The 27238-nt window shown below is 39.3% G+C and overlaps 4 protein-coding genes across 5 annotated transcripts; 2 read left to right on the top strand and 2 right to left on the bottom strand.

Annotated features, from left to right (window-relative positions):
- Positions 1-763: 763 nt before the first annotated feature.
- On the bottom strand, positions 764-14895 carry LOC124532047 (WD repeat-containing protein 26). Of its 2 annotated transcripts, none has more exons than XM_047106674.1 (11): positions 14736-14895; positions 14258-14658; positions 8481-8652; positions 7773-8249; positions 7148-7281; positions 6947-7064; positions 6502-6630; positions 4886-5019; positions 4189-4289; positions 3505-3620; positions 764-2139 (listed from the first exon to the last, which is right to left on the bottom strand). In XM_047106674.1, the coding sequence occupies exons 2-11, from the start codon at positions 14398-14400 to the stop codon at positions 1975-1977; spliced, it is 1689 nt and encodes a 562-aa protein (XP_046962630.1). In that variant the 5' UTR covers positions 14401-14658; positions 14736-14895; the 3' UTR covers positions 764-1974. The 2 variants fall into 2 exon arrangements, with proteins under 2 accessions (XP_046962630.1, XP_046962631.1); XM_047106675.1 differs by having other exon boundaries at positions 14743-14895.
- Positions 14896-15281: 386 nt separating this feature from the next.
- LOC124532049 (out at first protein) lies at positions 15282-17421 on the top strand. Its single transcript, XM_047106676.1, has 6 exons — positions 15282-15643; positions 15730-15843; positions 16193-16327; positions 16611-16791; positions 16873-17015; positions 17095-17421. Exons 1-6 carry the CDS (start codon positions 15554-15556, stop codon positions 17245-17247), a joined length of 816 nt encoding a protein of 271 aa, XP_046962632.1. The 5' UTR covers positions 15282-15553; the 3' UTR covers positions 17248-17421.
- LOC124532050 (28S ribosomal protein S21, mitochondrial) lies at positions 17412-17999 on the bottom strand. Its single transcript, XM_047106677.1, has 2 exons — positions 17746-17999; positions 17412-17597 (listed from the first exon to the last, which is right to left on the bottom strand). The coding sequence occupies exons 1-2, from the start codon at positions 17917-17919 to the stop codon at positions 17481-17483; spliced, it is 291 nt and encodes a 96-aa protein (XP_046962633.1). The 5' UTR covers positions 17920-17999; the 3' UTR covers positions 17412-17480.
- A 431-nt stretch (positions 18000-18430) lies between these two features.
- On the top strand, positions 18431-26911 carry LOC124531740 (WD repeat-containing protein on Y chromosome). The gene is made up of 18 exons (XM_047106252.1): positions 18431-18748; positions 18817-19014; positions 19081-19192; positions 19528-19685; positions 22215-22391; positions 22558-22737; positions 22889-23122; positions 23200-23452; positions 23519-23655; positions 23767-23855; positions 23983-24177; positions 24266-24388; positions 24967-25130; positions 25456-25667; positions 25736-25917; positions 25992-26133; positions 26479-26676; positions 26771-26911. The coding sequence occupies exons 1-18, from the start codon at positions 18485-18487 to the stop codon at positions 26909-26911; spliced, it is 3159 nt and encodes a 1052-aa protein (XP_046962208.1). The 5' UTR covers positions 18431-18484.
- The last annotated feature ends 327 nt before the right edge of the window (positions 26912-27238 follow it).

Here is a 27238-nt window from a genome sequence, read left to right as displayed (position 1 = left end):
ATATACCATCAGTTCATAAATTTTGATATAGAAAGCTTATTCTAACTAACCTACGCACGCGGACGCGACCGCCCCGCGTGTCTAATCTAATAAACAAACCACGTAACAAAATACGATTTTCAAGGACATTCGTCTGACACAACCTTAAATTTTCTAATATTCATGTTCGAATCGCCGAGTTAGAACTAGCGCGCACTGGTAACTTTTGTCACGGTGACTGTTTCGTCACTCTTGTCGAGTCTATGAATATGTATGGAGGTGCGCGCACGTTACGACGTGACATTTGTGTCTGAATCTGTACATATTCACGGACTCGACAAGAGTGACTAAACAGTCACCGTGACAAAAGTTACCAGTGCGCACTAGTTCTTAAACTTAACGTATAGTACAACACAACTTAGATGTAGCATCGGCAAAATTCGTAAAACCGATCACATCCGAATTAAGGACGCCATCCCAAACTATCAATATTTACTTCATATGTGAATATGATCTTTACACAAACGTAATAACTTGTAATATCATATGACCTGATATATTCGTCAATTTGCGAGAACATTTAGCGACGAATAGCGTCGAATGGCGCGATAGGGAGCTGTTTCTATTGGTTGTGTAAATCAGCAGTAATCGGTTTTATTGAATTTGCCGATGCTACATATAAGTTGTGTCGTGCTATACTTGTCATATGAACAAATCTCCTGTATTTATCTCGACTGTTTACATCGATTCCAATCAAAGCTGAGTGCACACCATCGGTGTCTCAACATAGTTTCGATGTACTGTAATGGAAAAACCGATATTATTGCACTTTGAAATGGCACTCGCATTGCACATAACAATGATATATCTTATAAAGATTTCCTTTCCATTGAGAATTTTCATCATAATAACTTCCACATCTATCATTAAACAATTTAAAACGACACATCCTCCGATAAAAGAAAATTAAGTACACACTTTCATTTGTATATCAAAATATAAATATTTCACATCACTGTACAACAATGAATACCGTTGCAGAAACAAAATATATTCATTGGTGATTTTTTTTCAGTACCGTTAGCAAATTAATTACATTTAATATAAAACCATCTATTTATATCGATCACATGAAAGGACATTAACCGCACAACACTTCATCGAATAATACATAGTGACGATAATTTTTATAATCAACTCGAATAATTTCTTCATAATCGATCTCTATAGACTGTCATCCTTGATTCAAGGAATGTTCCCGGACAAAGTAAATCACATTCGTAATAAAATACTTCTGCTGTTCAGGAGACGGATCTGTATACTCTGTATTATAATATATATCTGAAGGGAGTGTTCGGTTGCTGTGAGTAATTCCTCCGGTATTTTAAAAATAATCTTCTCTCGACTTCGATTTAAGAAGGTCGCACCGCGGCGGGCGATGTCAGTCGGGTGGTGGCGCGGTGGTAAAAAATAATCTTCTCTCGACTTCAATTTAAGAAGCTCGCACCGCGGCGGGCGATGTCAGTCGGGTGGTGGCGCGGTGGTAAAAAATAATCTTCTCTCGACTTCAATTTAAGAAGCTCGCACCGCGGCGGGCGATGTCAGTCGGGTGGTGGCGCGGTGGTAAAAAATAATCTTCTCTCGACTTCAATTTAAGAAGCTCGCACCGCGGCGGGCGATGTCAGTCGGGTGGTGGCGCGGTGGTAAAAAATAATCTTCTCTCGACTTCAATTTAAGAAGCTCGCACCGCGGCGGGCGATGTCAGTCGGGTGGTGGCGCGGTGGTAAAAAATAATCTTCTCTCGACTTCAATTTAAGAAGCTCGCACCGCGGCGGGCGATGTCAGTCGGGTGGTGGCGCGGTGGTAAAAAATAATCTTCTCTCGACTTCAATTTAAGAAGCTCACACCGCGGCGGGCGATGTCAGTCGGGTGGTGGCGCGGTGGTGTGGTGGCGCGGTGGTGTGGTGGTGCGGTGGTGCGGTGGTGCGGTGGTCGCTAGTGCTGGTGCGCGCGCGGGCCCCACAGCCGCAGCGAGTAGTCGTCGGAAGCGGAGACTAACACGTCGTGGTGGCGCGGGTTCCACGCCACCGCGTTGACGCAGCGCGTGTGCCCCGACACCACTGCGATTGGCTCCTCGCCGCCCACGTGCCAGATGTACACCTGCGAACGGATACACCCGGTGACATTACCTCCACAGATATCTATAGGCACCTATAGTCTGTTCGCGTTAAGAATGCAGTGAGTTGTCATTGTTTACCGGCCTGACTCCGCCCCCTTTGACCAATCAAATCTTTTCAAATTACAAAGTCAAGTTCACATTTAATTAATTATTAACTGATATTTTTATTTTTATAATTTAAATTTTTTTTATTTATATATTTATATTCAAGCTGTACACGTAATAATTAATGTAACATATAGCTACTAGATTACGTTATGTCAAAATATGTAAATTTCTACATCGCGATGGCAAGATTCGCAAACGATTGTATATAGTGTTTAGAATTTTGTTGATTAAACACCCCGATTTGATTTTTTATTTTAATGTGTATTTTTTAAATTCATTATACTTAGTCTTTAAAACAAATACAATTTGTTGGAATTTTAACACAAATATGCATACACCTTCACCCTGCTGTTAAAAAAGATTTGATTGGTCAGTCAGTAAAATGACAACTCACTGCATTCTTAACGCGAACAAATTATAATGTTGTCTTAAATTTTCGCGATTATTACACATTTAAATAAAACTAATTATAACGGGTAGACAGTCTACCCGTGACCACGAACACTGCAAAGTGCTCGAAACGTCGGGATGTTTAAAAATAATTAATATACGCGATTCATCCGTTATAATTAGTTTTATTTAAATCTATAGGCACCCCTTTTTTTATGGTATATGTTCGGAAAGTGGGGGGGGGGTGTGGGACTCCCCGGTTTCCTGGTCGCCGAGTGCGCCTAGGACCACTGGGTTTACCCACTAAAAATCCAGCAGTACCCTCTCCGTCTTTCGCTACTATGCTACCGTGATACTTATAAAAAAACCTAGGTTAACCTAACCTATATTATATAAACTATATGGCTTGTTTTTTTAATGCGGTGGCATTAATTGTACCGTAATTATATAAGTAAAAATCTTGCAAATTATTTTACAAATCATTGCAGATTTTTTTTTTATGGTATATGTTGGCGGACGGGCATATGCGCCACCTGATGGTAAGTGGTCACCATCGCCCATAGACAATGACGCTGTACGGAATATTAACTATTCCTTACATCGTCAATGTGCAACTAACCTTGGGAACTAAGATGTCATGTCCCTTGTGCCTGTAGTTACACTGGCTCACTCACCCTTCAGACCGGAACACAAAAATACTGAGTATTGTTATTTGGCGGTAGAATAACTGATGAGTGGGTGGTACCTACCCAGATGGGCTTGCACAAAGCCCTACCACCAAGTAGCCTTTAATATTAAACCTCTGTGCATTGCGGGTTTTTATGTGATAGAATTCATCGTGTGGTCACCTTATTGTCCTCGCTGCCAGATGCGATGAAGTCCTGGTGCGCGCCGCCGAAGCACGCGTGTATGGTGAAGTGTCCCTGCGACAGGCCCCGGAAGCGTCGCACCAGCGCACGCGCACCTGTAATGCAATCAGACATGATTTAAATCAATATTTATTACTTTATTCGAATGCTTTCGTACGTTAATGTTGTCATTTTACGTCCTCCTAAAGATGACCTCCGTGGTCGAGTAGTGTGTACACCGGCTTTCATGGGTACACCACTCCGATGTCCCGGATTCGATTCCCGACCGAGACAATGTAAATTATCATTAGTTTTCTATTATGTCATGGGTCTGGGTGTTTGTGGTACCGTCGTTATAGCTGATTTTCCATAACACAAGTGCTTTAGCTACTCACATTGGGATCAGAGTAATGTATGTGATGTTGTCTCATGTTTATTTATTATTCTTCTTTCATGTCTATTTATTTAAGATTTTAATTTTATAGTTCAGAACGTTTGTTCTACTGAATAAAACTAACTAAGTAAATAGTGACTTGTTAACTTAAAACACTTAACATGAGTATATATATTACTTGTAAATACAAATAGTGACGCTTTAATTAAAATACTTATCATAAGTATATTAATTTTGAAGATGGAAAATTAGATTTTTTAGTGAGTTAATAAACTCAGCCAAAAACTCACGTATGTCCCAGAGGTGCACGCCCTGGTTGGCCACGTTGAGTAGTAGCAGGGAATCTGCCGCGTTCAGAGTCATCGCCATCACTGCGTGTTCCTCTTGGATGCTGTCGGGGGAGTCAACTCATGTAAGACCATTATTTACTAAGAAACTTTGCCTTGAGGCTTGTTTCTAAAGATTTAAAGTAAAATAGTTTCGAAAAACAGTAGTAGGGTATAATGGTAGTCTCATTAAAATCTAATTAATAAGTTTTGGCAGGTTGACAGAAATAGGTAGAATGATAACAACAACAACAACAGCCTGTAAATTACCACTGCTGGGCTAAAGGCTTCCTCTCCTTTTGAGGAGAAGGTTTGGAACATATTCCACCAAGCTGTTCCAATGGGGGTTAATGGAATACACATGTGGCAGAATTTCTATGAAATTTGTCACATGCAGGTTTCCTCACGATGTTTTCCTTCACCGCTGAGCACGAGATGAATTATAGACACAAATTAAGCACATGAAACAGCGGTGCTTGCCTGGGTTTTAACCCTCAATCATCGGTTAGGATCTCACTCAGGTAGGATCATAAGGTAATTAATAAATGACAAAAAATTGGCAATTGTTTCATAAATATAGAGCACGTCTGGTGGTAGTTATATGGAACGTGAGGTGGAGGTGGTGGTAACAGTGTGGTCAACAGTGTGGTGGTGGGCTCACAGGTTGCGGTCGGTGAGGTCGGCGAAGTCGTATGCGCGCACTCGGTGGTGCGTGTCGGCCGCCAGCACCTTGCCGTCGGCGCGGCACGCCAGCGCGTTCACGCGCACGCCGTCCCAGTTGTTGAGCAGCGTGCCCTGAGAAACGACGCTCGGTTAAATAAACATGAGACAACATCACATATAGTACGACACGACTTAGATGTCGCATCGGCAAAATTCGTAAAACCGATCACATCCCAATTAAGTACGCTATCCCAAATTATCAATATCTATTTCTGATGCGAATATGATCTTTACACAAACGTAATAACTTGTAATATCATATGACTTAATATATTCGTCAATTTGACGCGTCGATATACATGCACTTGCTTTCTCTGACGCGTGAATCTACAGCGACCAATATCGTCGAATGGCGCGATAGGGAGCTATTTCTATTGGTTGTGTAAATCGGCAGTGATCGGTTTTATTTTCATTCCATTGCATTTTCCGATGCTACATCTAATTTGTGTCGTACTATACATTACTCTGATCTGATGTTAAGTAAAAAGTAAGAAGTTTAAATTATTTATATATCTAGATAGAGTGTTGCAATACAAATGTATTAAAAGGAGCCAACTTAATTATATTGGCGTGCAATATTACTATTACTCTATGTATTGTTAAATACAAAGTAAGAAGTTTAAATTATTTATATATCTACATAGAGTGTTGCAATACAAATGTATTAAAAGGAGCCAACTTTTTATATTGGCGTGCATTATTACTACTACTCTATGTATTGTTAAATACAAAGTAAGAAGTTTAAATTATTTATATATCTAGATAGAGTGTTGCAATACAAATGTATTAAAAGGAGCCAACTTTTTGATTTTGGTACAAACGCTCAACTATAAAATTAAACTCTTAAATAAATAAATAATAAATAAACATGAGACAATATCACATACATTACTCTGATCCCAATTTAAGTAGCTAAAGCACTTGTGTTATGGAACATCAGATGTAACGACGGTACCACGAACACCCAGACCCAAGACAACATAGAAAACTAATGATAATCTACATTGACTCGGTCGGGAATCGAACCCGGGACCTCGGAGTGGCGTACCCATGAAAACCGGTGTACACACCACTCGACCACGGAGGTCGTCAAGGTTACACACGGACCTTAGTATATAGTGAGTTTCTTTCGCCGGTTCTTCTCAGGTCCGAGGTTTTAAACCGAACCGGTGTTAGATTTATGACTATCAATAAGCAAGTGTATACACTTCTATATATATATAACAAAATTGAAGTGTCTATTTGTAATATAAAAATGCATGTGTATGTACACGGTACATATTGCTAAATAACATTTTTTATAATTTCTGTCTGTCTGTCTGTTTGTTCCGGCTAATCTCTGGAACGGCTGGACCGATTTTGACGGGACTTTCATTGGCAATAATATAATAAAGAGTAACTAACTAGGCTACAATTTTTTTTTTTTTTTTTGTTAAATTCAAACGCGTACAGGGTCGCGGGCAATGCTAGTTTTGAATAAGGATTATTGACTTTGTCTTTGACGCAGTGGGGGGGGGGATATAGCTAGTCTGTACAAGCGGCAGGCAGACTCACGTCGAGGCTGCAGTGGTAGAACTGTCCGCGGGCGCCGCCGCACACGAACTTGTCGGAGGAGGCGTGCCACGCCACCGCCGTGAGGGAGTCCTCTTGCGAGTGCGTCATCTTCAGATGCAACTGCTCCGTCTGGAACGCACGCACGGGCATTACACACGTGTGACAAACAAACACAATGGCTTATATTGTATTGTATTTGAATATGAGGACGAGATGTCCCAGTGGTTAGTTCATCTCGTGCTCAGCGGTGAAGGAAAACATCGTGAGGAAACCTGCATGTGACATATTTATAGAAATTCCGCTACATGTGTATTCCACCAACCCGCATTGGAACAGCGTGCTGGAATATGTTCCAAAACCTCCTCAAAGGGAGAGGAGGACTTTAGCCCAGCAGTGGGAATTTACAGGCTGTTGTTGTTGTTGTTATTCGAATATAGTGTTCTACCTCCATATTCCAGATCCAGAGATCGGGACAGTCCTCGGGCCCGGCGGCGATGAGGTAGCGGCCGTCCGGACTCCACGATAGATACGACACGCCGTATGAATGACCTTCCAGGGACTTTCTGTAAGGCATTCATTAAAAATGAGATGATGCTGAATACTATTCGAATATGTTAGTCAAATTTAATTAGCACAAAGAGTGTACCTGAAGGAGAGTCGTTTGGCTATGGGGTCAAAATCCCATATCATAACAGTGTTGTCCTTCGATCCCGACGCCAGCTTGGAGCCGTCGGGCGACCACTTGCAGTACCACACTTCGTCGCAGTGTTCGTTTAGCACCTGGCGTCAAAAAGTATTCCTCTCGTTAAAATAAGATAGATTAACTTAATGAAAACGAGCTTCACCCAAAAATCGCGGCAAATAAAATTATAAATAATACTGTAAGCCTACCTATTTATATAGATAATATAGATATATATTTTTAAAGGATCATTAGGTAAATTGTGTATAATATAAGCTAAATAATAAGTCATAATTATCTAATTATAGACTTTTATTGTGTAAAATAACACTTATTATTAATTTAAAATAATTACTAATAAATATACTTAAAATAGCAACACTAGACAAATAAACGAATTAAAAAAAGCGGTATGATTGACAATGTGGGTAGAAGCATGCAGAATGTTCTCGAAAAGTTATACGGACGCGTCGAAATTGTAGAGAGAGAAATAAAATTGTAAAAGTGTAAACCAGTGTGTTTCGATTATTAAAAGTTCTAGCTAAATTGGAAATGTGACTTCAATACATTATTTTAAAGTAGCCAGTACCTGCAGCGAGTGTATAGGAAACTGATCGGCGGAGCAGTGGTGATCCGCGAGCAGAGAGAAGGGGATAGGGTCCACGGGTGGTGTGGTGACCGCCACCGTGGTGGTCGCGGTAGTGGTGGCAGGGGGGGCGAGCGGCGGGCGCGGCGCGGCGTGGAATCGGCACCGCGCGGCCTGCTGCGCCGCCGCTTGGGCCAGCAGCGCGCGCAGCCGGCCCGGCGCCATCATCAGCGCGGGCGGCAGCACGGCCTGCACGCGCGCGAGCACGGCGGCGCGCGAGGGCGGCCCGCCCGGCCAGTGCGCGCGCGCGCGCAGCTCGGCGGCGTCCGCGCACATCATGAGCGCTGACAGGCGGTGCACGCGCGGCGTGTCGTGCTGCAGCGGCGTCAGCTCGTTCCGCAGAACGTGCAGCGCGTCCAGCACGCGCCCCGCCTCGAGGTGCTCCAGGTACTTTTGTTCCAGAACCACGAACTTCATCTCCTGGAGCGACCGAATTATTACATTTTTTAAACCATACATTGCTTCGCACTCGCCGTTCGGTCAGACTGAATTACGTGACGACGGTCACGTAATTGAGCGGCTCCAGTGACGAGTTGTAGATAATGAAATTGACTAACAAGAAACCGTAAGGCGATTAAACACTCACGGTCGAGACAAAATTATACGTTACTGTGGAGAAAAGCAATGTTAGGAGTAGCGAACAAAACTCACAGAGAGATTATGCGTGTCGACGTGCGGCGAGTCGCGCAGCAGATCGTGCAGGACACCCAGGTCGTGGTCGGCCTTCACCCAGTCGCCGGCCAGCACGTGCTGCCGAAACGTGGCGGCCGCCGGGTGCTCCAAGTGCAGTCCTGATTCCTCCATCAGCAACGATGCACTGCGCCTGATGGGATTTGGTTTTTCTTATTATCGTCATTGAACTACCTTCCGATTGAAACCAGAATTTGGCACTTTGAGTGTTAAAGAGTTATTAAATAAAATTGTTATTGTGGAGTAGAAAATGCCCTAAGTCTACTTTGGAAGGTAGATCACAAATAATTATACAAACCAGTATAATCTAATAATATATGTTCTAATTTGTAATATCATAATCTTATAACCTGTTACGTAACGTATTGTAACCTCTAAAACCTATCTCTGGTTTTTTGTTCATGTTTTTTTTATAGAATGCATCTGATAGAAAGTGGTCTTAATATGTCGAAATGCGATGTTGGCACTATAACAAATGCTAACTACACCTTATCATCATTGTCACTCAGTGAACTTAAGTCTCACTCAAGTGCCCTTGTCCTGTAATTACACTAGCTAGTGTACGTAATTAGAATTTCGTGAGTAGATAGTTCACAGTGACAGAATATCTTGTCTCAGAAACACTCGTAGACAGATATGACTAGCAGTGGAGGATTTACAAATCTGCCGCTAGTAGGCTGTTAAATTTTTGCCACCCCTACTTTCTTTTTGCAAAATTTATGATTTGTGTTCTATCGTCCTCATTACATCGGTTTTTTCCCGTTATTAATATGACTTATAAACTAGGTGATATTTCTGTTAGTTAATTGATTATTTTTCCAACCCGCTATGTAGTGACGAGTATACGGATTACGGACGTAATGTGTATACATATAAGTTTTTTCTTTTATTTCTGTAAGATAATAACAAATTTGGGCTAAATTTGCCACCCTAGACCTTCTTAGCCTATTGGTAAATCCGCCACTGATGAGTAGTCAGCGGTTACTAAGATACTATACTTTACTCTACATCATTGTTTCTTAACCTGTGGTCCGCGGACCCTTGGGGGTCCGCGAGTATAGGTATGGGGGTCCGTAGTCTCATCTATGGACCATTTAATAATAACAAATAAATGTAACTAAAAGTCTCTCGTAATCGCTACGCTTTTAGCATGGCGAACGTGCGCCAGCGACGGTGTCCGAGACTGAAGTGAAGTCCGAAATGTGCGTGCAGGCTATAACTCTCCCCGCACCGCCCGCGCCTGACACTAGCGCCGAGTAATCATTTGTGTTGTGTGCTTGCGCCTGCATTGTTTTGTTTTGTGTTGTGTTGCGTTGGAGACGTTACGTTACGTTTTTAAAGTGATTGTGACTATTTGTGACAATGAAACGCTGGTTAAAATCAAATGATTCCGCTTCAGACGAAGCAAATGAAAAATCTTCGACTTCAAAGGTTAAACGTCGAAAGTTTTGCAACGAATACTTAGCTTTCGGTTTCACAAGTACCAATTTAAACGGCGAAGAAAGACCTCAGTGCGTCATATGCTACGAAGTTTTGTCGAATGAGTCAATGAAACCGGCCAAACTCCGACGTCATTTAGAAACAAAACACCAAGATCTTCGTGAGAAATCTAAATCCTTTTTCCAAATTAAAGCTTCGGAATTAGAGCGAAGCAAAAAAACAATGATGAAGACTGCTACTGGGACCAATAACGAAAATGCTGTATTAGCGTCTTACCAAGTATCCTTGTTAGTTGCAAAAAGTGGTAAGCCTCACACCATCGCCGAAGAATTAATATTACCGTGCGCTAAAATTATGGTTTCTGCTATGTTGGGAGACAAAGCTTCCAAGGAATTGGACATAATATCGTTATCAAACAGTACAGTGAAGAGTAGAATTGATGAAATGTCAGGAAATGTTAAAGAGCAGTTGATTTTGAACGTTAAAGCGAGCACATTTTATGCTTTGCAATTAGATGAGAGCACAGATATTAGCAATGATGCAAACTTGCTTGCATATGTTCGTTACGAACACAACGACGGTATAAATGAGGATTTATTATTCTGTATGCCTCTGCCTTCGCATACTACAGGTGAAGCTATTTTTGAAGTATTGAACAAATTTATGTCCACTCATGAAATACCGTGGGATAAATGTGTGGCGGTTAGTACCGATGGTGCTCGAGCTATGACCGGTACACGAATAGGACTTCAGGCGCGCGTAAAGAAGATGAATCCATCTATTGTCTGGCATCATTGCTGCATTCATAGAGAGGCATTAGCTGCTAAAAATATGCCAGAAAAATTAAAAACAGTGTTAGATGACATAGTGCAGGTAGTGAATTTTATTAAAGCGAGGCCTCTAAATTCCCGTATTTTCGGAATGATTTGTGAAGAAATGGGAAGCATTCACAAGCAGTTGTTATTGCATGCTGAAGTACGTTGGTTATCTCGTGGCAAAGTTGTGTCACGTGTTTTTGAGCTGAGAGATGAGATAAGAATATTCTTTTTGAAAAATTCTGTAGGCGGAGCTAATAAACATGCTGATAAATTTAATGACTTTGGATGGCTCTCAATGGCAGCATATTTAGCTGATATCTTTAATGCCCTTAACGAGCTGAACTTGGGTCTGCAAGGGAGAGATAACAACATCTTCCAAGTTGAAGATAAAATAGAAACGATGCTAAAAAAGATTGACCTTTGGACTAATCGTACAATTAAACAAAACTATAATCACTTTCCTACACTGGCAGCGTTTTTGGAATCCTCTGGTGAAGCAACGTTGTCAACACAAGTACAAGACGAAATGATTAAACACCTCCGCACGTTGAGGTCTTCGTTTCGGAATTATTTTCCAGTACCCGACAAAAATAAAACTTGGATAGTAGACCCTTTCAACACAGACGTTACTGATATCATTGGCTTGACAACGGTACAGGAAAATCAATTAATCGAAATATCCTGTGATTCAGCTTTGAAACGAACTTTCAAGGAATTCTCTTTGTCAAGTTTTTGGTTGAATGTAAAAAAAGATTATAAGGAAATATCAGAAGAAGCACTGAAACATTTGCTGCTTTTCTCAACCACATACCTCTGTGAAAAGGCATTCTCTGCTCTGGTATATACTAAAAATAAATACAGAAACAGATTGCATGTGGAATCCGATTTGAGATTACAACTTAATAGCAACATCAACCCAAACATCACTAACTTAGTTGCAAAAAAGCAGCACCAACCTTCACACTAACGTTTTTGTATAACTAAGTACTTTTCTTAATATATATATAGTAGATACTAAAATAAATGTTCAGAAAATTATTAATGTTTTTTTTTATTATTAAGGGGTCCTTGAAATTGTGCTTGATTGCCCAGGGGTCCGTGAACTGTAAAAGGTTAAGAAGCGCTGCTCTACATATTGCTATAAACAAAGTAAGAAGTTTAAATAATTTTCATACCTAGATTGAGTGTTTCAATACAAAGGTACTAAAAGGAGCCAACTTTTCGATATAGGAGTGTATAATTACTATTACTCTATGTATTGTTAAATACAAAGTAAGAAGTTTAAATTATTTATATATCAAGATAGAGTGTTGCAATACAAATGTATTAAAAGGAGCCCACTTTTTATATTGGCGTGCTTTATTACTATTACTCTATGTATTGTTAAACACAAAGTAAGAAATTTAAATTATTTATATATCTAGATAGAGTGTTGCAATACAAATGTACTAAAAGGAACCAACTTTATTATATTGGTATGAATTACTATTTTTGTGATATAATTTAATGAATGAGTGCACTCATTAAACCATGAAAATATTTTCTATTATAATACTTTTGTTATTAACTTTAAACAGAAATCAGCTATATATAAATATTTCGCTTGCAACTTCGGGCTTGACTATCAAGCTTGGTTCATACCAAATTTTATCAAATAGGGTTCAGTAGTTTGGTTACAAGAGCGATTGACATACAGACAGAGAGAGTTACTTTTGCATTTATAATATTAGTAAAGACTAGAAACGCGCCGACAATTATGTGATGTAAATATAATTTATAATCTTTAGCACTCGGGAATATTGTAACTATATACCAATAAGAATTAATTACATTACATTACATACATATCTGACATCAAGCAAAAAATCTTTAACACTTTCAAATATTAATATGAATAAATACATTGTATTACATAAGAAGAAAGCAATAAAATAAATCACAATCATACATAGAATAGAGAATCCATGATAAAATATAATTTATTCTAGTAACTCTTTAGATTATCAATTCAAAAGTGCTTTCAAATACATTTAATAATTGTATATGTGTGTTTGTTTGTTTTTATTATTAACTTAACTGCTCTTTGTGGCATTTCGAAAACACATTGAAAAAGTAATACCCAAGGTAACATCTAACTTTATTGTTTTTTTCATATTATATATTTTGATCGGTATGTGGACAATGCAAAAGGTCAGTATTAAATGTCACTAATGATAAGTATTACATGTCCTATAGTTGGTCCATCATATGTTAAACTATGCCTTATTGTGCCGTAACCACCAACCACACGGAACCAAAAATATGAAGAAAGAGAACCCTTCAAACTGGAACACAAGTGTATACTTAATAGGGCTGCTTTGTAGAACAAAGTATGATAAGTGGGTGGCACCTACCCAAGCTTACACAAAGCAACAGATACTATAGCACAGTTATAATAACCAGGAATATACTCTTTTTACTATAAAGATTTTGTGTATTTCCCAAAACTTTATCCAGCCAGCTTATTCTTTTGTTAAACTGGCCTAACAAAACAATTAATAACTCTAATTTGTTTTGTTGGACTAGATTAAAAACCAAGAACAGATAAAGTATTAACATATCATGACTAATTGAAATAATTATCTAATTTAATGTTATTGTCTATGAGGAAAGGACCTGGATCATCACTTGGTCCATATTCCTTATTATTATGTGTTTTTTTTTCTATGAATAGTAGTAATGCATTCAGCCAGTATTAAAAAAACACAAAGCCTAGCCAACAAAACCTTATTTAAAATTGTATAATATTGCAAAGTTAATTATTCAATTATATTAAAAGTATTACTGATGCACTTTAAATAATTATTTTCCTACTAGACAAAGACTACAATTGCATTAATCATTATCCTCTAAAAGAAAACATCCTCATCGCATTATCAATCAATAAACAAATTATTTTTATTTCAAATATGTATTACAAGTAGTGCCTCAATTTTCTCATTGGATGAGATTCCTTTGTAGATTTAAACAATAAGTAGAAGTAAGACTGTTGACAAATCTTCCAATTGTATTACTCACAAGTATTTACTCTGCATAATAGGTATCTATAGAAAATATAAATAGAGATCTAAATTTTTTTCTCTTATCTCTTAAATAAAGAAGTACTATTTTTAATCTTTTCAACAACAATGACAAATAACTAAGCAAGCATAAAACTTTCACTAATTTATTATTCTAAAAATATAAAGCAGACTCAATTAGTGCAAATTAATGCATAAAAAAGTTGTAATTTCATCATGTAGACAAAGCATCAAAAGGGTGAACATCTGTATAACTGTGTACTAAATTTGTTTTGTTGTAAAGTAAACAAAAAACATCTGTGGGTGAAATTGAAACATATACAGTAGAGATTATTACATACTTAAAATATTTATGTTGTCTATATAGAAGAATCCATAATTTTACTTTCTAGATTCAATTAATGATAAAAATGGAACTCACTCAAGTCCAACAGATAGGAGATGTTGCCCAATGAGACGGACAATTTCCTGGTCAGTCTGGCCCATGCGAAGACCTGGCGATAGGTCTCCATTCCGAGCGGCGTCACCGTTGAGGTGAGCGCCGTTGGTGCACGGCTGATGCATAGTCGGCTCCGGCGACAGCCTGCGCGTCCGCTTGCGCGGCGGCCGTTGGCCCTCGTCCCCGGAGTCACTGGAGGCCAGGCTGGCCTGCTCCGCTGCGCGTGCTCGCCGCGCTCCTCCGGTCACGATCCCCGCCGCATCGGCCTCGTCGCGGCGTGACGTCACGCCCGCTGCCCGCCGCCCGCGCTCAATGAACCATCTCCCTTTGTTCGATGGTAAACGTTTCTCGATTGTTCCCACGACACCCTCGCTCTGCTCTTTCTTCAAACAAAAGTTATACAAAAACAACTATTCAGTAGAGTATTTTACAAAAAGCTAGGATCACTGTTGATATTCACAGCGTACACAAAAATCAGCTGAAAATGAAACGACAGCTGTCTATCTTCGCTATGTTCAACATCGCCCTTCTTTCTGTTTCGGATGACGTTCGTGTATCGTTCGGTTGCGCATCGGATAAAATCGTGTGCAATGTAATGACCTCAAAACAAAAATATAAAGTATGTATCGCGTTTTACGAAACAGTATCGTAATCGTAATGAAACAACTAAAGTAATTTATTGGATGTGAATAATATATATATATATATATATATGTATCAAATAAACAAAGAAAAATGTTTATATTACTAATTAAATTGCTATAAAAAGTCTTGCAATGATAAAGTGAAATTTTTTAAAAGGAAATATATTAAGAAAGGACAGTTACTTTAATACATTTAATAAAATTATATTTATTTTACGAGTTAGGTACCCAAGGATGCAAATAAAAAGAAAAAAAAAACATATATTTTTGGCTGAATACGTCTGCGTGTACTGAAACTTGGTTATTGTATTTGAATTGTCACTTGACTGTTTATAATCTGTCAATCTGTAAATATATAATGTCATGTACATTTACGAAGAAAATGAAAATGTATAAATATATATGTTTTCTGACTTTATTTTGATAGTTGTGAAAATTAAACCAATTATTTCAACATAGCTCAGTTAAATATTCATTTCTTGTAATTAAGAACAACAAGAAAAGCAAGGATCCTAAATGAGTTGACTATCCCTGTAAACATTTTTAATAAAGTCAATTATTGTTGTGAATGTAAAGATTGTAAAGTAAAAAAAAGAAAGCATTCATTAATAATTTTATTTTTTTAAGATAAACCATGTTAATTTTTATTTTGAAAATTATATTCTTAATTAATATATGCATTCGACCCACAAATCTTCAACTTCTAATTAATGTTAAAAATCAGGTAAAATCTAGAATACTTTAAATAAAAGTTCCATAGTAATTGTAATCTATCAACGTATAATTCATTTTAATTTATAAAAACTGTAGGGTGGCGATGTTATGCAAGAAAATATTACAGCGAACGTATCTGAAGATACGGTGACGCTAGAATTTCTACGATTGGACGGTGTTTACGTCTCCCAACTAGTGGATTTCACTAATGTATGTATCCGTTACTAAACAATCGTCTTCCTATTTAGTTGACAATAATATTCAATCGAGTTCTTGCATTTTCATTTCTTCATTCATTTGTATTGAATATTCTTTAATGTAAGCAAATTGCTTACTTGCTATTTAATATTCACTAACATTTTATAATTAATACTTATCAAACACACATTATGCTAGGTACCCATTACACTTAATGATATATGAATTAAACGAATAAGATGCCATAATTTCTAATTACATAGTTTCGAAAAAGTGAACTGCAACAGAAATCATTTGCATTTGAAAATTATTAAAAGGTAACCAATTATAGCCATAATCAAATAATCTCACAATTCTGTAGGAAGTTGAAGCGATGAAGGTTATTATACCAGGCGAAGAAGAGTTGGGGCAATCAGGTCATCAAATACTTTGTTTCCTAACCCATGCGGCTCAAGCTGACTTCATAGCTCCAGATGCAATGGCCAAGCTTAGACAGGTATTTCTTTTTCTACTAAATCTCATTTGAAAAGTATTGTAAATATTAAAGAAATACAATGTGCTACATATTAAAGTAATGTACAAAATGTATAGAAAGTTAGAACAGATTAAGAAATTACTGCCTTTCAAATTAGAAAGTTTGATAATTAAGTTCAATTAAATACATTATGAATAGTGAGTGAGTTATTTGGTTTTCATTTTATTTTAAAATGTGAATTCTGAAATGTTTGTACAAGTCTCAAATATTCATTGTCTGTTTTATTTTTTGACTCTATTTAAAGAAAAATCCAGGAACAGTAAGAGTGGCAGAGGAAGATAAAGGATGGCGGCAGACTACTGCCACTGCGTGGGCTGGTCGTGCCACGCTACTCTTATCCCCAGCTGCAGCAAGACACTGTGCCCAAGCCCATGACAAGGTTTATTTGCGCTCTGCTGATTTATCGAGATGGGCTCCAAGGCCTGGTATGATCTCTTACATTTTGTGTTATACAATATACAATATACTTATAGAATTTCTTAATTAAGTTTATACTTTTTTAAAAGGTGTCGAACAATCATCATACTCATCTGAAGTCACCCCTTTTCCTGCCCATGCACTCTCATCTGATACTTCAGATGGAAATCCATCAGTAAGTGTATGTGTGGCAGAGAAAGATGCTTCTAAAGAGTGCATCTGTCATTTAGAGGTAATATTGTAGGTCATATATACATTTAATACAAATTTATATATTGGATCTTTATTAATTACAATGTTTTGTTGTATAGGTCTGCGTTAATTGGTACCCATGTGGCTTAAAGTACTGCAAAGGAAAACCTCAGGGTGGCCTCAGTTACCGCTGTGGGATCAAAACATGTCATCGTTGTTATCGCTACCACTACTACGTCCGTCGAAGAGACACCTGCCTCAACTACATGTGACCCCACGCTCGCCCACCGGGCTTCTCACTATGCCAAACTGTGCATCTAGTCAATCTACTTGTAGCTTTCTTATATATTTACAAGACTATGAACTGTGAAAATTGTATCTACATTTGTATTATATATTTTGCTAGAAAACTGTTTTTAACTAAGAATAAATGAAGTAAATTTTCATTGTTTTATTCATATCTATGTTAATATAATACATTTACAAACTACATGTTGGCTTAATTTTAGTGGCATCCTGGAAATGGTTCATGGCGATTTTTTCGCAGTACAAATTGAATTTTTCTTTCCATGTCTTCATTGTAGATAGCTTTGCATTTTTCATGATTTACTCGTCGCCTGGTCTGAAAATTAGTAAAAGTATAAATACATTACCAAATATACTAAAAAAATGTAATGATTAATTTAACAGACTATGTGATCATTATTAACTACTCTGAATTATACAAATAAATGATTTATGAGCCATAATTCGCTGATGAAATAATTTACCTGAAATGGTTTTTCATAATATCTAGTAAGTCGATACTGTTCCAAGATGCCTTCTTTTCCTAAAATCCTATTAACAAGTCTGCATGCATCATCAACGTTGTTATTTTTAACGAAGACTGTGCGAGCAATAAATGACGGATGTCTGTTAGCTAACAATTTAAGTGTTAAAAACATGATCAGTGAAATAAATAATGTATTTATAGGTTATGGTTACAGGTCTAGACTCTAGTTAATAAAATAACAATAATGACATTGTCAAATTGACATTTGACACTTCACCTCTTTTATACCTACTTCTTATTTATAAGACGACAGAATTTTGGTTTACAGCCTTACTTAGACATTTTATTTTATAATAGAACAATTTTTTTTTAGTTTTTAAATACAGAGACCAATTATATTCGAAAAAAAAAATGTAAATACCGCAGTTAGGAAGATCCTAAGAAGTTAAGAACTATTTATTTTCTCTTATAATAAAGAAACATTTACCTTTATAAAGCTCCTATTTTATTATTATATGCAAACTTTTTGTATTAATTTAAGTTTTTTTTGTGCGACTATTGGCTTTGACTTAAATAATCTCATCATTACTCATAACAGAAATATGTTTCAATCAAAACTCCATTAAAATTGAATCCAATACGTTCCATTATATTTGATAATTAGTGTATGGTGTGTTGCCTAGTATTATTGCTATTGTTTTTTAGTATATATGGTGAATTAAAATTCATACTATAAAATGGAAATGCCAAATGAAAGTGATGTCAAGTCTATTATGTCGATATCTTCGAAGTCGGATGGCAGTACTGGTGCTTTATCGCGTTTGCGCTGGCGTAATGCTCCATTACACGAAAGATGCACTATGTCTGATATGACAAAAATCAAAGATGCTTTCCAAGCTGCTTATAGAAATAAAATGTTACCAACTGAATTTAGAAACCTCTTACGAACACTCCTTAGCGTTGAATACGATGAAGATGAATTTAAAATATTGTTTATGAAGGTACCACTGAGCAAGCTTTAACCTACTTAAATTATCTTACTTTACTTTACCTTAAACAAATTATACAGATTAACACATCTCGTGATGGTGAGATCGACTGGGACGAGTTGGTGTCGCATCTGTTGCTGGGCTATTTCGCGAACGATCCTGAGAATCAACGTGCATCTCTTCAGCTGCCAATAATGGGTTTACCTAATGTCATGCGGTCTCAGCATCGGCATCCCATATCCAGAATATGCTTTTGTCCAGATGTTAATAAGGGAAGCGTTAAAAACATTCGTGTAATCAACGTATAACGAGATCGTTTGTATAAAATTAATGTTAACGTATAGGATCGCAGTACGGATCCAATGCAAGGCAATTACGTCACAGCTAGTCGCGATGGAATGATAAATTGGTGGTCTCTGGATATGACCCTCTTGAGAACGGCCTTTTCTTCCAGTCGTTAGTGTTAAGTTATTGTTTCTTTCAAATAAGTTATGTAATTTATTCTAGACAGTGGGCTGACAACACGGAGCTATACTCATTATATTTTTAACTGAATCAAGACTTATTTTAATCGTTTAAGGGATAGCTTAACTTTTACACTGCACGCCGTAGCAAAAATTCTGAGAAAAACTGAATTCTGAGAATCTAATATAGGTAAAGATTTATTGGAAAACCCAAAGTATGAAATTTAAGCATTCTAACTAACTAAACAAAGACAATGACATTTAGACTTAGACAATTTGATAAAATTTATTATTCATGACATGTATTTAGATTAACTTTCCTACCAGCGCATCTAAAGGTACGCACAACGTGGGTGACTGATATGGTGTGCATGCCGGATGTGAATATCGTCGTAACCAGCTCGACGGAACGGGATCTCCGCTTTTACGACTGCACGGCTAAAACCTTTACCCTAAAAATCGTCATAACCAGCTGGGAGTATATGGTACCCAATAATTATTGCATTAAAAATAGATCTAATCATTTTAAATTAATCTCAAATTTGCATTTAAGATTTTTTTTTTTTTATGGAATAGGTGAGGCTCACCTGATGGAAAGTGACTACCACCGCCCATGGACATCTGCAACACCAGGGGGCTTGCAGGTGCGTTGCCGGCCTTTGAGAAAGGAGTAGGCTCTTTTCTTGAAGGTTCCCATGTCGTATCGGTTCGGAAAAACCGCCGGCGATAGCTGGTTCCACAGAGTGGTTGTGCGAGGCAGAAAATGTCTAAGAAATCGCGCTGTTGTGGATTTTCGGACATCAAGATGGTGCGGGTGAAACTTAGAATTTTGACGAGATGTCCGAAGGTGAAATTCAGCAGCCGGGATTAATCCGAACAATTCCTCGGAACATTCCCCGTGAAAAATTCGGTAGAAGATGCAGAGTGATCCAACATCTCTACGCAAAGCCAGGGCTTGATCGTCGATAACTCGAGCCGCTCTACGTTGGATGCGGTCAAATGGAAGGAGCTGGTACTGGGGAGCACCCGCCCAGAGGTGAGAGCAGTACTTCATGTGAGGCCGAATTTGCGCCTTGTAAAGTTTTAGGCGATGGGCCGACGTGAAATACTGTCTCGCCTTGCTGAGCACACCGAGCTTCTTTGAAGCCAATTTGGCTTTGCCTTCCAATTGACCGCGGAACTGAACGAGGTTCGAAATATCAACGCCAAGTATTCCGATACTACCTGTAGCGGCTATCGGGATGTTCTCAAATCGTGGAGATACGACAAATGGTGTTTTTTTAGCGGTTAACGCGGAAACTTGCGTCTTTTTGGGGTTGAAATAGACTAAATTTAGCCGGCCCCAGTTCGAGACTTCGTTTAACGAAGACTCGATTTCAGACACAAGTTTGTTCCGGTTTTCTTCGACGTTTTCCCGAGAAATATTAGCGCGGCCGGTGTATAAGGTGTCAACGGTACTGTCGTCTGCATAGCAATGAATGTTCCCGATTTGCAACAAATCATTGATATGCAGAAGAAACAGAGTGGGTGATAGAACGCAGCCTTGTGGAACACCAGCATTGACGAATTTTAAGTCAGAGCATGCACCGTCGACAACGACCTTGATGCTCCGATCTGCCAAAAAGCTGGTAATCCAATTGCATAATTTCCCGGGAAGCCCATAGGAAGGAAGCTTCGAAAGAAGCGCTTTGTGCCATACACGATCGAAGGCTTTCGCTATGTCCAAGCTGGCTGCTAATGCCTCCCCCTTGCTCTCAACTGCTTCAGCCCACCTGTGAGTAAGGTAAACTAGAAGATCACCGGCTGAGCGACCCCGACGGAAACCGTACTGGCGGTCACTAATCAGCTGATTCTCCTCTAGGTACCGCTTGAGCTGGCAGTTAATAAGGGACTCCATTATCTTGGAGAGCAAGGAGGTGATGGCTATAGGCCTATAATTGGACGGATCTGAGCGGTTGCCTTTTTTAGGGATCGGATGCACCAAAGCAGTCTTCCAGGAGTTCGGGACGACGTCTAATGCGTAGGATTGCCGGAAACGACGCGTTAAGACCGGTGCCAACTCGGGAGCACATGTCCGTAGCACGATTGGAGGGATGCCATCGGGTCCACTCGACTTGTGAATGCCCAAGGAAAGAAGTGCTTTCCGAACTGCACTTTGCCGAAATTTAACCCCCGACATCGTCGTATCACATCGCGGGATTGATGGTGGTGACTTTCCTTGGTCATCCAGAGTCGAGTTCGACGCGAAGAGAGACCCTAAAAGATCGGCCTTCTCCTTCGCGGTATGGGCCAATGACTCACCGTCCCTGTGCAAAGATGGAAAAGAAGGCTGACAGAAATTCCCTAGGACAGCCTTAGCGAGAGACCAGAACGCACGTGTTCCTGATGGGAAGCGCACCAGTCTCTCACCAATTCTGCCAATGTACTTCGACTTCGCCTCAGCTATCACGTTTTTGAAGGACCTGGAGGCAGAGTTATATGATGTGTAATATATGACAGATATGAACATTATTATTCTCTAATATTATAGTCCTGTGCTTAGAATACGAGAATTTTCGTCCAAGATTGCGGGTTTCAACCTACTACTGAATTATGTACAAATTAAGTGCTCGTAATTATATTCGTGATTGGCTGTAGGTAATTATCATGCGTGCGTCGGATTAAAATTCTGTCACACGGATGTGGGGACAATCAACCAATCCTCAAAAACTTTCTTCTTAAAAGGACAGAAAATCTTAGTCCACAAGTTGTAAAAGATTTTTACTTTAATATATTAGGACTTAAAACTTCAATTCGAACGTAATTTTTTTTTCAAAAAGAATCAGTTCGGTATAATCGAGTCAAAACTCATCCATGGTGGTTAAGTGATCCCTTTACCTAGTATAAATTCAACGATTTGAGCAAAATCAATAAACAACTTTTTGTACTTATAATAACTAGAAATAGGAAAATAATCAGTAGTATTGTTATATTTGAAAGAGGCTGCAGCGAATAACTAGCGTACTTGTCGTCAGATATGTACAATGTACTACCACTTCTACAAGGATCTGAAAGAAAAGAGCATTTTGATATGTGGAGATGTGGGCGGCAACGTGCGCGTCTTGCTATTCTCGCCTGTTAAGCGCGGCCCGTTTCGCAACCAACCAGGCCGTGCCCTGTTGCAACTGAGGCATGTCGATCTACAGCGTAGGGTAAGATTAGATAAATTGCATTTCATTACAGATATTTTTTTCATGATTTTTGTGCAGCCCCCACATTTTTATGTAATTTAATCTAAATATATACATACAATAATATGTGTTTGAAGGTAATCCTGAACTTTGATTCAGTTTATACATTAATGATTTTATGCGGCAGCCGTATCTTCTTTCGGAGATGAAATTGGTGGAGATGAACCGCGTGCACTCGGACTGGGTACGGCAGGTGTCCTTCTACGCCTCGCTGCACTGTGTGGTCTCGTGTTCCACGTGCAACGATGCATTGCTGATGTGTGACCTCGCTGCCTCCAAGACGCACAACATGTTTAGAGTCGAAAAAGTTAAAACCCATTAATTGTTTTGTTACTGAAATAATTAAACGTAGCTGAATAGAATTATATATAAGCAAAAATAACCCAGGAGAAAGAAGTTGTGAGTCGTAATAAAGGTTCGCTTAAAGCTCAAAATAAAGGTAGATTACTGTTTGACAGGGTATCCAGTGTTTTGCATTTGACGAGGAGGCACATGTCCTGGTGACTGGTGGGCCGGACTGCGCGGTTCGTGTTTGGAACCCCTTTGTACCCGGCAAGGCTAGCGTCGTGCTAATGGGTCACCACGCCGCGGTGACGGCCCTAGCACTGCAGGGGGGCGGTCTTATCATCTACTCGCTATCTCGTGATCGTGTCATCAAGGTTTGGGACGTCCAGGGGCAAGTTTGTGTACAGGTGAACTTGTTTACAATTGAAGTTTTTTATTGTTAATGAAATGTGTTTAATTTATTTTTTAACATTTTTTTCCGCAGACTTATATTGACATTCCTCCCCAAATCGGAGAACGTACACCAATATCAGCCGTGTACAACCCTGCTACTAGAGAATTCATTTTGGCCGCTATTAAGATAGCAATTGTGGTGCTAGATGAACAACTCAATCCGCAACACACAGATGGTTTCACTCACTCGCGAGCAGTTGCAAAAGTTCTTTACAATCCGCTGTTCAAAGTTGTGATCACTTGTGGGATGGATAGCATCATTATTAACTGGGATCCAGTGACAGGTTTGTGAAGTTATAGGTTAAGACGATAATAATTATAATTAGGTTTATAATATAAATCAATGGTAGGTAAACGTAACGCGATGGTACGTGATGCTCACACGCGACTTCTGCATGGGGAATTAATTCCAGTAGAGATCACAGCAGCCTGCTTCGACCCCGGCTATCAGTTGTTATTGACTGGGGCGCGGAATGGTACACTTAAGGTTAGATTATCTACAATTTCTATAAAATAATAAAATTCTTAGTAATGAAGTCTATCGCTGTAATAAATTTACCATCCAGGTCAATTTAACAGATATTTTCAAATATTATAGGTTTGGAATTTTAATACGGGACTTTGTTTGAGAAATATGTCGATCGAATATATGTGTGAGGTGACGAATTGTTTTTGGGTGGAAGGAAGGTGAGTTTATATATTCTAAAATATTTTTTTTTCATGGACGTAAAAACCTATTAATGATAAAAGACCATCGCTGTAGTCGAGCGCTGGGATAAACTGATGATCTGGGAATGTTTCACGTACATGGCAGAATCCTAGCAGTAGGATGGAATCGTCACGTAACTGAATTCGAAGATGCGGGCTCCGGCGAGAACGGGAAGAGCTGGGAGACGCGGCACTCAGACGACGTGCTGGCTGCGGCTGCTCGCGCGCCAATCACGCTCGCCACTGCCACATACAACTCTGAGCTAATCCTCTGGAAGCTCGAGACCGGCCAGCCCTATAGGTCTTTTCTCATTGCTAGTCGAGATATGATGTGTACTTGCTAGCTCATTTGACATTGACGTAATATGGCTTCTTTGATCGATCGTCAGACGGTTTTCGTGCACTGAGCCAATGTTGCGCATCAAGATGCAATACAATAAACGAGCTGCCTCACCGCCAACAAGTACAACACCTACTGGACGACGAAGTACTTCTACAGTCCGAAAACCCAGGTTTACTGAGTTCATATGCATTGTATGAAATTTTAGTGTTCTTTTAAAAATTATAAATTAAAAAAATACACATTGCCTTATTAAAATTATGATGGACATTTTAAATTTTGTTGCAGTAAAAATAATAAATAATTAAGTATTGATGAAAGTAATCTAACATATCACAATATCTACAGCAGTAATTATTAAATAATTATCCTCCAAAAGATTTACACGTTGGACATGCAGGGATATTTTATCAAGACGACCACGACGACTCGCTACATCGAGATGGCCTAGTGGTTAGAACGCGTGCATCTTAACCGATGATTGCGGGTTCGAACCCAGGCAACCACCGCTGATTCATGTGCTTAATTTGTCTTTATAATTCATCTCGTGCTCAGCGGTGAAGGAAAACATCGTGAAATTCTGCCACATGTGTATTCCACCAATCCGCTTTGGAACAGTGGAATATGTTCCAAACCTTCTCAAAGGGAGAGGAGGCCTTTAGCCCAACAGTAGGAATTTACAGGCTGTTGTTGTTGTTGTTGACCAATATGAGAAACTAGATATCAATCAGCACTCACTTCTATTTCTAGCATGTCGGCCGGACGCGAGTCAATAGACGCCGCGGCAGCGACAGAGAAAGCGCGTGCGCGTCGCGTGTCTCGCGTCACGCTGCCGGCCCGCGCGCAACGAATGCGCCAGCTCGCTGTACACGCCGCTATCTTTCTCACTACAAGACCTTGTGCGATGCGCGTTGGTAGGCAAAGTTTTTAATTACAATTGCATAATTCGTAACATTGGGAAAATGTTTTTCGTCCATCATTTTATGTAGTCCTGATCGATTTCAGCCTCGGGGCTCTTTTGCCGACCCACCATGGCTAACTGCACAGCAGATATTATAGTACAGGTATATTCTGTATAGGGAATACACTCACACTTTTTCAAAACCGATTCGACGGCAGTCCGCCACGACTACAGTTATATAGTTTAGGAGCAATCACTGCCAACTGTTGACTCCGAACAGTTACCAAATTGATAATATCTTTGTCGAAAAATCATTTAATTTCATATTGTAATTCTAGCATCCTTGATGGTCGCATTGGAGAATGGTCAGGTTCAGTGCTGGTCCGACCATCCGGCGGGCGGTATACAAGGTTCCTTCCAGGGGATCCATACTGCCGGTGACTACGTGTCCGCCTTGGCCACTGACGTCGATAATGATTACCTCTTCACCGGCACCACTGTGGGATACATTAAAATTTGGCTCATGACCAATTACCTTAGAGATGAAAAGGTAGATTCTACACTATTTCTAATATTTTCGACTGTGTTTTGTAAACGTTTAAAATAATTTATTGACAGGTGCACGTAAATATGCCGAAGCTCCGGTTAACGTTTCCGTTTTTATGGCGCGACCGTATTGAGGGTCGTGCCAAGCGGAGTGTGCGCGATCAGCCACTACCTTTACTGCTCAGCAGCTACCGTGCACATTTGCGCTGTATCACTAGCCTCGCTTACATCGATGACTTGCACCTTGTTCTTAGGTATCTCAAGAATATTTTCAAATATATTTTCCGCTACGACAAATTTCATCGATTAACATTTTTACCTGTTCCAGTGGCTCATCAGATTATAGCGTTCGCGTATGGAAGTTATCAGGTGAGTATTTACAGACCTTGGGAAGCTTCCTACCCTGGAGTCTTGAAGTCACCCGATTTCCTCCGGACGTTAGAAAGGTCGCCAGCTTCACAACATTTAAAGTGAGTCACTTTATGGATCCTAAAGTAGAGTAGATTTACTTATAGTAATGATAAATATATAAATATATATAAGACAAATAAATATATATGAGACAACATCACATACATTACTCTGATCCCAATGTAAGTAGCTGAAGCACTTGTGTTATGGAAATCAGAAGTAACGACGGTACTACATACACCCAGACCCAAGACAACATAGAAAACTAATGATGATCTACATCGACTCGGCCGGGAATCGAACCCGGGACCTCGAGTGGCGTACCCATGAAAACCGGTGTACACACCACTCGACCATGGAGGTCGTCAAGTCAATGATAATGCGACCGTATTTATTCCGTACAGGTATGGCGTGGTGGAGAAGTGTCACGCTACGTGCCAGGACGGGTGGCGCCGGACGCTCTGCGTGACATCACCGTGCATGAACTGCAAACACGCACGTTTGGCGCGCCGTGCCCTGAACCCGTGCTGGGCCGATATGTAGCACCGCCCGCGCGGCCCGAGACACAGGCCCTGCCACGACTCGACGACTCGCTACCTACTGTACGCTAGATCATACATGCGTGATATTTCGTCATGGAATTACGGCATCCAAAATAGTTCTCTATTCTCAAAAATTTGAATTCTTTGAATGTAGATCCCGCTGTACGCTCACCTGCGCATGGCGTCGACGCAGCCGGTGCGGCGCGCGCCCACGCCGGAGCTCGTGCGCGCCGCGCGCTTGCGGCGCGAGCCCGAACGCCGCCCGCGCACGCACTTTGAGAATCGGAATGAATAGTGCAATTCATGTTAAGTAAAATCTTTTATTATTTTGATATGAACGTCGCTCAAGACTGATCTTCTATTACAAATTAAATAATTTTATGACTTTAAAATTTTATTTACTTTTTCAGCATAAAGAAAGTAATCTTTAACTTCGAACATTTATAACTGACCGTTTTATTATTTTGTTTATCCTTAATATTATCTAAATATTGAATATTTATATATATCAACGTAAGATTTATAAACATCGTTAGATTACAATCTATCTCGTGAGATTGAAAACTGTCGAAAGATTGTGAACGTTTATACAACTTACAATAAAACACATACAATTTCGATA

This window comes from Vanessa cardui, chromosome 8 (assembly GCF_905220365.1).
Source record: "Vanessa cardui chromosome 8, ilVanCard2.1, whole genome shotgun sequence".
NCBI classification, from domain to species: domain Eukaryota; kingdom Metazoa; phylum Arthropoda; class Insecta; order Lepidoptera; family Nymphalidae; genus Vanessa; species Vanessa cardui.
Note: the sequence above shows the minus strand (reverse complement) of the source record. Positions and strands in the feature narration are given on the sequence as shown.